Source organism: Vombatus ursinus, unplaced genomic scaffold (genome assembly GCF_900497805.2).
Source record: "Vombatus ursinus unplaced genomic scaffold, bare-nosed wombat genome assembly UNPS02014789.1, whole genome shotgun sequence".
In the NCBI taxonomy this organism is placed as follows: Eukaryota; Metazoa; Chordata; class Mammalia; order Diprotodontia; family Vombatidae; genus Vombatus; species Vombatus ursinus.
In genome coordinates, this window is record NW_020954567.1 from 3961469 (window position 1) to 3976472 (window position 15004).

The 15004-nt window shown below is 38.9% G+C and overlaps 1 protein-coding gene across 2 annotated transcripts in view; it reads right to left on the minus strand.

Annotated features, from left to right (window-relative positions):
• Positions 1 to 550: 550 nt before the first annotated feature.
• The window catches only part of LMX1A (LIM homeobox transcription factor 1 alpha), a 194448-nt gene continuing 179994 nt past the window's right edge, over positions 551 to 15004 (minus strand). Inside the window, exons 5-9 of one of the 2 annotated variants that reach the window (XM_027868632.1) lie at positions 11379 to 11551; positions 8958 to 9035; positions 6086 to 6165; positions 4258 to 4406; positions 551 to 711 (exon numbers count right to left, since the gene is read on the minus strand). In XM_027868632.1, coding sequence (XP_027724433.1) covers positions 551 to 711; positions 4258 to 4406; positions 6086 to 6165; positions 8958 to 9035; positions 11379 to 11551 — 641 coding nt within the window. Of the gene's footprint in view, positions 712 to 4257; positions 4429 to 6085; positions 6166 to 8957; positions 9036 to 11378; positions 11552 to 15004 lie in introns of both variants that reach the window. The other variant, XM_027868631.1, reaches the window with a different exon arrangement.

The following is a 15004-nucleotide window of genomic DNA, read 5'->3' on the forward strand; positions in this document are numbered from 1 at the left end:
AGTTTATAAAAGTAAATTATCTCATTTTATAACTTAAGTGCATCAAGCATTTCCTTAAATAGAGTTCACACTGAAAATAAAGTTACTTTCGCTGTACAGATGCTGCCTGTTACAATTAGGAATAAACTTTGATGATAAAGTATGAAAGGTTACACACACTCACACACACGTCCATCTGTCTATGGGCACATAGATGGATAGACGCATGCACCTCTTGACAAGAGCTTCCCCAAAATGGTGGGAAGTTGTTAGGAGTTTCTAGGTATCTAATTTGCATGAGAATGTCTATATTAAAAGTCCCTGTCCTTAATGATAAACACGTCTTCATATCTAATGCTATGACTCTTATAGAAACATTAAACTATGCAATCCATAACATATTCAGTCTTTGGAAATGCTGGGCTATACCATATTGTTATTATACAGCATCCCCAAGAAAGGCCCCTCCCCCACCCACTTCTTCCCTAACCTCCCAAACTAAGGCCAGTTGACCCCTGGTTTAATATGTTTGTTTCACTTGGGAGCCTAGCCACTGGACTCTGGAGTGGACTCAAGAGGTAAAATAAGAATTCTGCATGGAGTACAGGTGGTCGATGGGGTTCCCCACCCGGGACTGCAGGGACCCGGCTTCAGAGGTTGCTAGGAAACAGTCACCCAGGTTACTGAGGGAGGTGTCATCGCTATCTAGGTCATGGAAAAGGGGTTCAGCACCTGAAATGGAAATAAAACACCAGCATGAAGTTCGCCTTTTATTGCTAGATACAAGTCAATTCAATGAATATTTATTGAGTAGAGACTGTATGTTGACAAAAGTAGCTGTTTGACAACAGTCCTCAAGAACCTGGCCATCCTTTTAAGCAAATAATACTTATGCATGCGACCACTGTAAAATAACACCTAATATACATTTACATATAAAAAGAAATTATAACAGAGGGCTAAGCTGACTATAATCAAGTGCTACCACACATGGTCCGAGGAGTAAGGTGAACAACACAGCCCACAATGCCCAGAGCTGAAGGGCAGCCACGCTGCTCCACCCCCTTCCATCTAACAACAGCGAAACCTTTGAATATCGACTACTACCAACACACATTCATACACCACCACCTCATCTGCCTTCCTCTAAAGACTGAACTTTATCACTCCTGGATGCAATCAGCTTCATCCCACACAGGAGGAAACTAACACCCAATGAGGTTAAGTGACTTGTCCATCATTCTAGCAATGGTCAGGAAAAGAAGAAAGCAGTGTTGGCTGGAGTTACTATTCAAGTTTTCGTGAAGAAGGTTGGACATAGAAAATGATGTTCTGTGAATTGTAAGAAAACATGAAACAGCTCCATGACTGATGAGTGAAGCTTCAGGTGAATTCCATGTTCTATGTTCAATGAACATTTAGTAACTAGCTTATAAGGCTGGCAAAGTGCTTTACAAATATTGCTTCATTTTATTCTCACAACAACTCTGGGATTATTTTAATCTATTTTATATAGTATTTCTATATCATTTTATTGTATATTATTCTACAGGTGTGATTTATTTCATTATTTTTGCATTTATTATTTTACGTAGGAGGAAATTGAGGAAGTCAGAGGTTAAGTGACTTTTCTAGAGTCTGTAGCTAGTGTCTGAGCCAGGATTTGAACTCTGGTCCTTCTGATTCCATAACCTGTGCTCTATCCCCTGGGCCACCTAGCTGTCTCATTTACTTAGTGCCCACAGTGTTCCCAATACTAAACTAGAGTCTTTTAGAAATACAAAAGAAATGGATGACCCAGTCCCTGAGATAAGAGATAACTCAACACAATAACAATAACCAGAGGTAAAATTACAAAGCATAATAAATAAAGGTATAGAATGCACTAGAAGCACCTGTCCCCACCCCAGCTTAAGCAAATCTGATTTATATATATATATATGTATGTATGAAAATATATGTGTGTATGTATATGTATGCATGTATGTATGTATATACATATGTATGTGTGTGTATTTATGTGTGTATGTATATATGTGTATGTGTATATCTGATTCCGAGGGAGAAAACATTATTTGGGGGATAGTTATTCACTTGACAAAAGTTTTAATCTTAGGATTCCTTTCTGTAGCAAGATACCTTAGTGTCTTTAAAATATTGTTAGAAAAATTGTTAGAAGAATGGATTTATGTACATTTTTCTAGGAATAAGGCTATTTCATAAAGTGAGCCATGTCTTTAAGTTATGCAATTGAGATCATAGCATACAAGGATCAGGTGAAGGAATTGAAGATGGTTAACCAGAAGAAGAGAAGACAGAGGCAGGACATGGTAGCAGCCTTCAAGTATTTGAAGGTCTGTACTGAGCAAGAACAATGAGAACTATCATGTGGTTAAAGAGTCTGGAATTTAGAACAATAGGTCAAAGTTGCAGAGAGGAAGATTTCGATTGAAGATGTTTGAAAATGGAATGGAATTTTTCAGCAGTTAGTGAGATTCCCTTCATCAGAGATCATTAAACAAGGCCTGAATGACTACTTGTAGGTGGGACTCATTAGCCCAGAAATTCCCTTCCAATTCCAAGATTCTGAGATTTTGTATAGTATACAAACATGGTGGGATGGGGGGTGATGTGGTGAAACAAGGAAAGGAGGTCTCAGGGCATATATATGTCTATGGTGCTAGAATTAGTAATAAAAGGCTTCTTGTAGGAAGTCATGACTTTGGGTGATATGGTTGAGAATTGATTTAGAGTCTAAAAAGATTTATAAGATTATCTAGTACAATAGATGAAAAAAAAACTGAGGCCCGGGGTAAAGTGACTTACACAAAAAGCCAGGTTCTGAACCCAGTTTCTCCCTCCAAATCCAGTGTTCAGGTCATACATGAATCAATGGAGACTTCAAAATGGCTTCCTAAATGAAAGTAATAGCCCTAAGAGTGACAGAATCCAACCCACTGACCATTCACCTTCTCATCTAGCTCCTTGCTTTAGTCTTATCATTAGTCATTCCATTCACTCTTTTGTTTATGCCAATGGTTGCTTCATCTACCCTCATCAGCCTCTAGGTTCAGCAGGTATGTCTTTAGTGTCTCTTGCCTCTTTGGAGACTCAGCAAAGTCCCAATGAGTGAACCTGGCTGCACACCATATTGTAGGAGGTGGGCAATGGAATAAAAGATAAGGATTGTGATCTCCTCCCATATTCAAGAGAAGATATACATTATGAATTCCTAACTCTCTCAGGCTCTTCAAGTACACTCTTGGAGTCTTGAGCAAAAGGAAGTGAGCTGGAAGAACCTAGCAAAAATATGCATGTCCCTGGAATAGCTTCATGTTTTGAGGAAGGAGCCTGCTGGTGTCTGCTACTAGACAGCAGAGGGTGCTGGTGGCATACAACAATTGGATGTATAAGGACACCAGTGAACAAAGGAAGTTGGTTGACTTAAGGTCCATAATTTGTGGTTGATGTTGCCATCATGCCAATGGTTTGGTGTTTCCTTCAGCCTGAAAAAAAACTTTATATTTAGTCTTAGCAACTAGTATTTTATTTACTACATATTGCAGAATATTGGTCAATATGAATTTTTCTTTGTAAAAAGCTAATGTTTTACATCTCTAACATCCATTAAATCCCATTTTCCTGTTTTGGAGAGCAACTCGAGGCTACAAGCCTGGTTCCTACACCTATCTATTATCCCACTAGAAGTTCTTTAAATGGTAAGTGGGGAGGGTGGGTGCTTTCTGTAGCTATTTAGAGCTGGGCTAGGAAGATTTCCTACCGATAGACTATACTCAGCATATAAGTCTACTCTAATTGGGAGGAAAACTTTTTAACCATTAAAGGTTGATTTATGGTCTTTAGATTACGTTAGAACACCTGCTAGTACTTACGACAGAGAAAGGCAGGTAGAAAAACTGTTACTTGTATGTCTATTCTCAGAGCTAATTACTTGCTTAATTAAAGAATCATTCCTTGATTAGAGGTATTATCATTAGAAATAATTTAATGAGCTCCTCTACTCACCCCATGCTGGTATGAAAAAAAGATCTGAAAATTCAAATGCATTGTTGGAATAGAAATAGTCATGCTCCTAGGTGGCCCAGTGGATAGAGTGCCATACTTGGAGTCAAAAAGACTTGGGCTCATAATCTGGTCTCAGACACTTACTAGTTATGTGACAGTGGACCAGTCACTTAACTTTGCTCCAGAAGCAGCCTATATACAAGTAGGGGGTGTTTCTTGAATTCAGTCCTGGCAGCGTTTTGAGTTTCTCACCATAAGGATGCATGTGGTCTCCAGGCATCTGGGGTGGGGTGAGCCCTTGTCGAAAGGGATCTGAGTTGTATACACTCTGTTCAATGGCCAGGAGCTGCTGTGGGGTTGGCAGTGCAGTATAGGGATTCATGATCCCTTCCATTCCAGTACTCCCTCCACCATTTGTCTGAGCTGTAGGACAAAGGAGAGGAGAGATCATTGTCACTGATCTGGAAGAAGGGAGGCATTATCTTGGCCTATTTTCCCAATTATCTGGCATCTATTGCAATTAGTTCTTTTCTACTAGAATGTAAGCTCCTTGAGGACAGGGACTGTCTTAATTCCTGCTTGTTACTTGCATTTTCCAACACTTAGCACAGTGTTTGTCACACATTAATAAATGCTAATTACTTTGATTTCCTTCTCAGTGAGGACATAGTACGTTGTTAACTCTCCAAAAGTAGTCCTTCTGGGGTGGCAGTGAACCAGAGGACCCCAGTTCCCTTCCCTCACCTTGCCATGTCATCATAACCAATACTCTAAGCCTTTGTTTCTTCATCTACAATCAAAAAGGTGGTAAATACTTGCCATCTGCATTAGTCTTTTGATGTCCGTAGAGCTGCTATAGGAGAATTTTTGGGAGCCTCTGAATGAATGGGTCCTAGAAAGATCAATAGTCCTTTGTGGCATCCTTTCGTATTGCTCTATTTAATTTAGGGGAGCCATCTTGCAAAATCCTCTTGAAAATCTTGCAAAATACCTTGAATTTTAAACTTGCTCAAGTTCTGGTCCATTGGAAATTATCATTATTATAATTATTATTATTAACTAGGACTTATTAAGCATTTACTGTGTGACAAATATTATGCTAAGCCCTAGGGATCCAAAACAAAGCAAAAGACAGTCCGTTTCCTCAAGGAGCTTATCTAGCAAAAAGACTTGGTAGAAGAACCATGCTAAATAATAGGGACTGTAATGAGGAAGATGAGATGACACTAATACAAGAGTTCTTAAATTCATTGCCTCAGATGACCTCCTTGCAGAATCAGAGAACACATTTTTTTTCATGACCACAAAACAGACTAATGCAAAAGAAATTTGTAAGACTTTCATGTTACTGAAAGAGATTAAATGATGGTGGGATCTTTTCTTACTTTAAGGAAGAGAGGGAAGGAATAAGCATTTATATAGTGTCCATTATGTGCCAGGCACTATGCTAAGTGCTTTATAAATATTATTTAATTCGATCCTCACAATAATCCTGAAAGGAAGGTGCTGAAATTATCCCAGTTTTATAGTTGAGGACACTGAGGCAAACAGAGCTCAAGCGGCTTACCCAAGGTCACACAACTAATAAATGTCTGAAGCTGGGTTTCAACTCAGTTCTTCCTGACCCCAAGCGCAGCCTTCTATCCACTTCACCGTTTAGCCGTCTCATGCCACATTAGCTCAGAAAAGGAGGATGTCATCAGGAATGGACAAGCAGAGAAGATAAAGCCACCAATAAGGGATCAATTTATGATGTCAGGAAAGAGGAAGGGTTAACAGGGCATCGATGGTAGTTAATGGCTACCATCACCCTCGTTAGATAGCCACCCTGCACTCTGCAGCTCAGGTATCCTTAGCTCTGCCACAGCTAACATGTGACCTATGGAGCAGGAAAGATGGTCTCAGTCCTCGATTTAAGGATAATAGGGAAGGCGGGTGATAGATGGGGCATCGCTCATTTCAGAGATCTCCTGACGAAGAGCTGAGCTGGGGTGGCTTAGTGGTGGCTAGTGAAGTCTCCTACTTAATTCTGGGAGGAAATAGAGAAGGGATATTCAGCACTAGCTGCTGAGGAGGGGACGTCCACCTACCCGAACTCAGCCTCTGTGTACTCTGCTGATCTTGCTGCTGCTGCTGCTGTCGTCTTGCCAGCTTCTTCATCTGGTGAAGAGGGAACAAGGGGGTTAGAACCTAGCCCACCTGCCCTAGCCTGATGAGGTGGAGGATGGGAGGGAGAAGGAAAGGCGGAGGGATGGCCTCTGAAATAAGACTGTCTGCTTAGTAAAACCATGGCACCCTGCTTGCTCCACTTTGCGTTTGGGGAAGGGGCTTGCCTCTCAGGACCCAGAGATTTTGGGAAAACGGCTCAACTGGGGACCTGGCAATTAGCTATATCTCATCTGCAGTGCTGTTTTACAGATGTGAAGACTGAGACACAGGCAGAACTTTGCTTCCATACGAAAAACAGTATCTATGTTGGGAAATGAAACAACAGATTGGCAAAGAAATATAATTTGGACCAGCTAAGATCTACTGAGATCTCCAGCAGGGGAGAAGAGGCAAAGACTCCCTGAACGAACAGCACGCAAGGTTTATACAAGCTTCAAGGAGCGAGAAGCAGGGTAAGGCACAAAGTAAAAATTGACCGGTCAAGGTCCCTGGTACTGGGGCTCAAGGCTAATCTGGTGCAATAACTCTTTTACATAGTGTCAGGGTAACGGGAAGGTGGGATGGGACCTAGGCTGTTTCTCAGAACAGGCTGCACAACAGGATACCACGGCACATCCTATTTGGGGTTACTTGCATTTTAAGTACCAATGGGAGACTATAGACATATATGTGTTAACTAAATGAAATGATTTTCAAAATGGAGGAGCTCTGAATCCACAACAGCCAGCATTTAAAATAGAGAGGAGAATAAATAAGTGTACTTAATGTCCTGCCTATAATCATTGCCACAAATATTTGTAGGCCTAGTCATCTCTAATAGTAACAATAACTCCTATTTCTATGACATTTTAGAATTGCAAAACCCTTCTAAAACTCTTTTCTCACAGTCCCGTGAAGTAATAGCAAAATAGCATCAATCTGGTTTTGTAGAAAGACAACCTAATATTTGGAAAAATTAAGTGACAAACTTATAATCATACAGTTAACAAGTGTTGAATCCAGGGTTCTAACCCAGGTTTCTTGGCTCTACAGACAGCACTCTTTGCTGCATCGTGCTGTATGGCATATGTGCTCAGGCTGACCTGGTAGGTAGGTAGAATAAATGGCTTGCCCATTGGTTCGAAGAGCCTGCCTTTAGAGTCACTTCTCATAGCCATAGAAACAGAAGATTTAGAACTGAAAGAAATCTTAGAGATTGTCTTCTACCAATCTCTTCACTTTCCAGGTGGAAAAAAAACGGAAGCCTGAAAAAGCAAGGGAATTGCTCAATGTCATACAATGTAAATTGATTTATTGGTTTGATCATAGACCTAGAATCTAGAAGGGACCTTAGAAGCCATCTATTTCAACTCCCTCATTTAACAGATAAGGAAACTGAGACCTAGAATGTTTAAGTGACTTGTCAAAGATCATCACATAAAAAGTAAGAGTCAGAGACAGGATTTGGTGCATTCTTTTGACTTCCAATCAATTCTATGATGCCCCTACCACAGGATATCTTTTCTAGAAGGTCCACTAAAGTAATGGCTGGGGAATGGGGGTTGGTGACACATTAATCTATTAGCACATGTGATGCCATTAGTGCAGATTGGCTGTTCCTCTAGTAAAGAGATGAGTCCTAACAGAATGGGAATGGAGAAGAAAGGGATGGGGTCAGGGGCTGTTACCATAAAAGGCAGGCCAGAATGAGGCCCTTAGAAGCCAAGTAGCAGTAGGAAAGTCTTGTCCATGGGAATGGGGAAGATTGCCAAAAATGGAGAGGCACAGGCTGGAAAGGACCATGTGTCTGAAGTTAAACACTCCCCAAAAAAACCAAATTCATCTGTAATCAGGAGACCTGGCTTAACTTCTCGGTTCTGCCATATGCCATCGGGCATTGGGCAATACATAGCCTCTGAGACAGTTTTCTCTTCTGCAAAAAGTGGATAATAACACTTACACTACAAACGTCAAAGAATTTTTGTTTTTAAAAATGGGAATACCTCAAATCATTAGAGAATTCAATGACTATTACTTAATGAGTCAGTTTTGTATAAGGGAAAGAAGACTAGACTTGGAACCTATAGACCTCAGTTTGGTTCACAGTCCATCTGCTACTGGGTAGAATCTCAGCTACATTCCTGAGTCTCAGTTTCCTCATCTATAAAATAGGGATAACAGTACTTAGACTACCTTGAAGTATCATTCTGTTGTACTGATGAGTATCAGATGAAGCTTATTTTAGTGGAAAGCTCCATATAACAATAATGCATTGTTATACAGCGTATCTCAAAATTCTTAGCGTAGTTTTAAGTTTTATTATAGTAATAATAATAATAACAATAACAATAATGGCCAGTCTGCTTATTTGGAAACTCAGATAATATTTTTTAATTGGTTGTTTTGGTTAATGACTTACCATTGACACTAACCAAAAATGAAACTTAACAAAATTCATATGCGTAGGGTGTTCCAGAATTCACACTAAGACTTTTGGGACACACTGTATAAATGTCAGCTCCTATTATTACTTCACTAGGCTTGGTCTTGAATACGTCAATTGGAATTTACAATGCAATTTTTAGGAGAATGTTTACTATCTGTTTAAACTATGCTTAAAGCATCATCTTATAACCACTAAGGTAAAGCATTTCCCCAGACATATGACAGGATGCATTCAGTCAGTGAGCAAATAATTAACTAACATGGCCACAACAAATGATCTCCTCCTATCACTATTTTTTTCAGGGACACAGCAATATCACAAGGAATATGGGTGATATAAAGTTAAAAAGGCAGGTTACCTTAGCTCTCTGATTTTGGAACCAAACTTGAACAACACGGACGCTCAATCCTGTCTCAGCAGCCAAAGTCTCTCTTACCTTTAAAAGATGGAAAGTTAGAAACATTAAGATTTCAAAAAAGGGAAAGATGCTAAAGCATTTCTTATTATATTACATACCTTGATTGTGAATAATACTTTATTTTCCTCTAATAGATTTTCTGGTACACAGGTTTTGTTTTGGTTTTGTTTTTTGTTTTGTTTTGTTTTGTTTGTTTGTTTGTTTGTTTTACTGGAGGGGGTAGGGAATCAGCAGTTTTGAAAAAAATAAAATTATTTATTTAAAATTATCATAAAAGATGAGGAAGACCAATTAAATTGGATTTTTTGGTCAATAACTTAACATTAAACAACAATGATACGGAACAAAACTTCATATGTACAAGATGTCCCAAAAGTTTTTGTGTGGTTTCTAGCTTTAATGGATTGACACTGCACCAAGACTTTTGTGATACGCTGTGTAATCTTTTCATAGGTGTATTGTTTAATGACATACATAATGTATCATCAAAGTGACTGAACTCAATATGACTATGAATTTGTGCCTGGTCACTGCTGAAATGAATTAGGGATGGAAGAAAGATGAATAGAAGAGACATTTTGTAATAAGATCAAGGGAAGGAGAATATTTGTCTGAACATGTTGAAACTTGCATCCTTTCTCATTTAGCGCTTGACTTTAAGTGTAAGTTTGGAACATACAACAAGTCAGGGTGAATTTTGATAAATCTGATGACATGTAACAACTGGAGTTGAAAAAAAGCATGAATTATAAGTAAATACTCCACAAGAGGTCAATGTCAATATTTCCCTAAAGACCTAGCTAATGGTCTGAAATCAAGTAATCTAAAGCATAAGAAAAATTCCCTCTTTAAAATTGAATTCACCAAGAACATCTCATAAGAAACAATCATGAACACACCTCAAGGAGGTGTTTCCTGTGGTTTGACGTTACATTGAACATTGGCCAACTCTTCCAGCAGTTGTTGGACGCTAGCCCATTGCTAAACATTAGTTGCAACACATTTATTAACAGACGCGCTGAGCTTGAGCATTTCTGTGAAAATTAGCTTTAAAAGAGACTTACTGCTTTTGGCTTTATGGTTGTCATTTTGTATTTGAATTTACTTTGAATGTTGCCATTTCTTCCCTTGATTTATTGAGCGATATCATGGCATAGCAGAATGAGTGCTGGACTTGAAGTTAGAAGAAAGCTGGGTTCAAGATCCTATCTCTGATGCCTCTTGTCAGTGTAACCACAGGCAAGCAACTTAACCTCTGGTCCTCAATTTCCCCGTCTGCAAAATGGGGATACTCATACTCATTGTACCTTTCTAGTGGAGCTTCTTACATTATGCTTTCTGCTATACTTGGCCTAGTAGGGAGGCATAAAACATGCTGCCTACAGGCTGCATAAACCCCACAACACTTTGAAGTAATATCAAAAAAATTTACAAAAAGTTTCTATGATAAAGGCCTCATTTCTCAAATGTATAGGGAACTGAATTAAATTTTTAAAGTAAGAGCCATTACCCAATTCATAAATGATCAAAGGAAATGAACAGGTGGCTTTCAGAAGAGGAAATCAAAGCTATTTATAGTCATATGAAAAATGCTGCAAGTCACTATTGAGTAGAGAAATGCAGATTAAAACAACGCTGAAAAGTTTGCATTACTTACATGCGACAAGTAAGCATTTTGGCAGTGGGATAGTGAGAATGGGAAGTTATTTTATATTTATGTTGTGGCAAAATCTGTCACATATGTTTTGACTGGTCAGGGAAGACTTGGGATTTCAAAAAATAAGTTACTTCCCTTAGAGGGACAAAAGAAGCAACATTAGTAATGAGAGCAGGAAGAGAAGATCACCCTGAAATTTTTTGTACAGGTTCAGAAGGGAATTAAAACCAATGTTTAAATTAGTTTTTCCACCTGCCATGATTTTCTAATAACCAAGTTTTCCTTAACTCCTGACCAGGTTTTCTTTCTGTATATATGCTCAGGCCTCACAGAGTCCTTTGTCAACACATCCCTTTAATGCATTTATATAATGTAGTTATCACTTTTTGTATCTTATCTTCCCACTGGGCTCTATACTTGCACTGTAGCAGGGAACCTGGTTTATTTAGACTTTGAACCTTCCCCAGTAAGGTGTTCAGTATAAAATAAGTACTCAAGTATTTATTTAATTAACAAATGAATGAATGAATGCCATGAGTGTAATGTATGTACACGGGAAGGAGAGGAGGGTACATGTGGATGTGAGTTTAAAACCATCCTTAAGAGGATCTGCACTGTTTAGGGTTAGGCAAGTCATTTTTGACTCCTCATCAGAGAAACGACACAGATGTAGGTAATTGCTTCCCTCTTTCTCCTTACAGTACCTTCCTGCATGGCTTGGAGGAGACTTCAAATGAGGCCTTGAATGCTCTCCGCTGCTGGGTGGTCAGGATGGTCCTGGGGCGTTTGGGGCGCTTGTGGTCCTTGCCATCCTCAGCAACCCCTTTCCCTGTCCCATGGCCTGCCTTGCAAAGGCTATCTTCATCATCGCTTTTCCCTGAAAGAAGGAGAAAGTCATGTAGAGAGCCTATCCAGAGTCTCTTATTGTTTTGTGGATTTTTTTTCCCCAAATTATTGCACCAATCTCTCAGCCACAGGGCCGGCCTTATATATCTGCAGAGTAGGTGATTGTAAGTTGTATGATTTCAGAGGATCAAAAAATGGAATTCCTGATCAAATATACATACATACACACACACACACACACACACACACATATGCACGAATCATGGGCTTTGAGATAGAAGGTGCTCTAAGACTTTATCTAGTCTAAACTTGTCACTTTACAGGTGAGGAAACTGAGGTCCAGCTAGGTGAAAATTACTTGCCCAAAGGCACCCAGGTAGAAGTCACTAAGCTGGGATTCAAATCCAGATTCCCTGACTCCAAATTCATTATTCTTTCCATTGTGACAGGTAAGAACAGCCCTACCTGGATTTATTGTGTCTTTAGAAGCATCAAGTTTGCAAAGCTAGTGGCTGTCAGCAGGTAAAAAACGATGCCCTCTCATCAGCAGATTCAGCATTTAGGTTACCCCCAGCCATGGAAAATATAAAGTAAAAGTGGACCATCTTCACTGAATCATAGAAATTTAAAATTTTAAAGGATATTAGACAATTTTAAAGCAACTTTTGGCTAGAATATAACTATCAGAATAATAATATGAAATTGTTATGTGTTCACCATAAGAAATTGATCAACAATGAGATGTAATATGGCTCAAGACTGAAAAGAAAAATCACTCCCTGAGAACAAGACGTAGTATGAGCTTTCTCTCTCTACAAGTAATTGTTAACAACCATAGGTTAACTTACTCTAAAGCTAATGTTTTCCCATGTTTAATGTTTGAATCTTCTCTTAGTCTTGCTCAAGAAAAGTTGCTTCTGAACTCAAAAGGGTCATCAAAATGTACTTTGTTTAACTATTTATTCTAATTATTCTAGCTTTGACCAGTGGGGAGGGTAGTAAATGTTAACAACTGGCTCTCTGGGGGAAAAATGTACCGACAATACACTTTCAGGTTTAATTTATGTTATTAACTTTTTCTCCACCACTTTCTTGAGTTAGACAACCAACAAAACAATATATCTGTAGGGTTTGCCGATTTCTGAAGCACAAACACTCATACTAAAAATTTAATAACCAGCCATCGTGAACTGGTTCCAGCTGGCTCCTGCACATTCCTGAGCTTGACCCTTATCAATGTTGACGTTCATTTGTTTCAGTTGTGTCTGATTTTTCAAGACCCTATTTGGGGTTTTCTTGGCATAGATACTGAGTGGTTTGCCATTTCCTTTTCCCGCTCATTTGACAAATGAGGAAACTGAGGCCAACAGGTTAAGTGACTTGCCCAGGGTCACACAGCTAGTAAACATCTGAGGCCAGACCTAAACTCACAAAGATGAGTCTTCCTGATTCCAGGTCCAGCACTCTACCCACTTCACTACCTAGCTGCCCTTATCTATAATTTCACCAATTGTTGTCAATGACTTGGATGAGTTTCTCTGAAAAAATGATTTGGGTGTTTTAGTGAGTTGTAAGAAACCCTGGAAAAGAAAAGACTTAGGGGGCCTATGATAATGAACCCCAATATTTGAAGGCTGAAATGTTCAAATAATAAGTTTGTCCTGCCTTGTCCCATTGTGCCAAAGTAGGATCAATGTATGGAAGCAGTTGTCAAAAGACAGAAAATACACAAACTAGCTCCTAACAATCAGACCTATCCAAAAATGAAATGGGCTGCCATTGGCACTCGAGGGACCCTATCACTGTTAGTCTTCAAACGGAGGGTAGATATTTATTTTGCATACTGTAGAGGGGATTCTTGGTCAGGGACGGATTGCACTAGATTGAATAGGGTGCCTTCTAGTTTGGACACTGATTCTGGGATATCTTTCTGTGTCTTCCCATTTCATGAGAATTGAATTCCTAGTCCATCCTCATTGGGGATCAGTCCCTCAGCTCTCACTTCTTGGTCCTCTGTCCCATCCCTACCACTAACTAGAGTTTTTCCCTTAACTTCTGTGCATCCCAGGCTTCTAATCTGTAAAATGGAGGGCGCGGTGTAGATTAGGTGACAGATAAAGTCCTTTCTAGATCAAAAATCTCTCCTTCTGTGGTCCTATTTTTATTTATTTATTTATTTATTTATTTATTCATTTATTTATTTATTTATTTATTTTTATTAATTTATTTTGATTTATCAAAATCACTTCCATATGCTTTTGAGTTTAAAATTTTTCTCCCTCTTCCTCCCCACCACCCTCCCCAAGATGGCGCACAATCTGATATAGGCTATACATATACATTCCTATTAAACATATTTTCGCATTAGTGATGTTGTAAGTAAGAATTAGAACCAATAGGAGGATGTGGTCCTATTTTTTCAAGAGGCCAAATGGAAGAGAGTTCAGATGGAAGGACAGAACACATGAAAAGTGGCCTTTTCTTCAATTCAAGCTTCCTCCTTCAGACCTCTGTCTACCTCATTCATTCAATCGTCCCCTCCTAAAAGTAGAGATATTTACATTGTTTACTTCTTAGATAAATTCTTTTACTTCTAGGTTCTGTTAACTTTGCTTTTCTCCCAAAACTAAATGATTTCTTTTTTTAAAGGACAATGCCTTTTTTATGTGTTTGAACATTTTAAAAAATATTTTAACTTAATAGAATAAATAACATACTAGTTTTCTTACAAAACTCGATTCCTCTTTCTCTCAAAACTAAATGCATTTTTTTAAGGATGATACCTTCTTTGTTTGTTTGAACATGGAAAAAAACAACCTATACTTGTAATTTAATAGAATGTGTGTTACTCTGGTTTCCTTAGAAAACTTTATTCCTTCAACCATGATCTCTGTTAAAATATGCATACACTTGGAAGGGATAATAATGTTATCAGGTATTTATACCTGAAAGTGAATGAGTTTGTTAAACTTTCCTGCCTTTTTTCACTTTTGGACAGAGGAAAAGAGAATATGAGAGAATGGAGTTCCTAGTGAGGGATAGTGGGGAACACTGAACCATGGAGAGGAACAAGGTGGTCTGGAACCCCACAAACAGACTCTTTGTTTTTTAATAATTTTGCTCAGAGCTAACCCTACTCACTAGGCTATTTGAATAACCCTTGCAGGTCTTTATTCAGCCAGTAAATGTCCTCACCCCTCCTGGATCACTATCTTATTGTGGTGGAGGGGCTTGTATAACTCAATGAAACCATGAGCTATGTCATGCAAGGTTACCCAAGACAGGTCATAATGGAGAGTTCTGACAAAAGGTGATTGACTGGAGAAGGAATGGTGAAACACTCCAGTGTCTTTGCCAAGAAAACCCCATGGATAGTATTAAAATGCATGACATTGGAAAATGAGCCCCTCAGATGGAGGACCTGCCATGCCGTGGTTCACAGGGTCCTGAAGAGTCAAACATGTCTGAACAACTGAACACATTC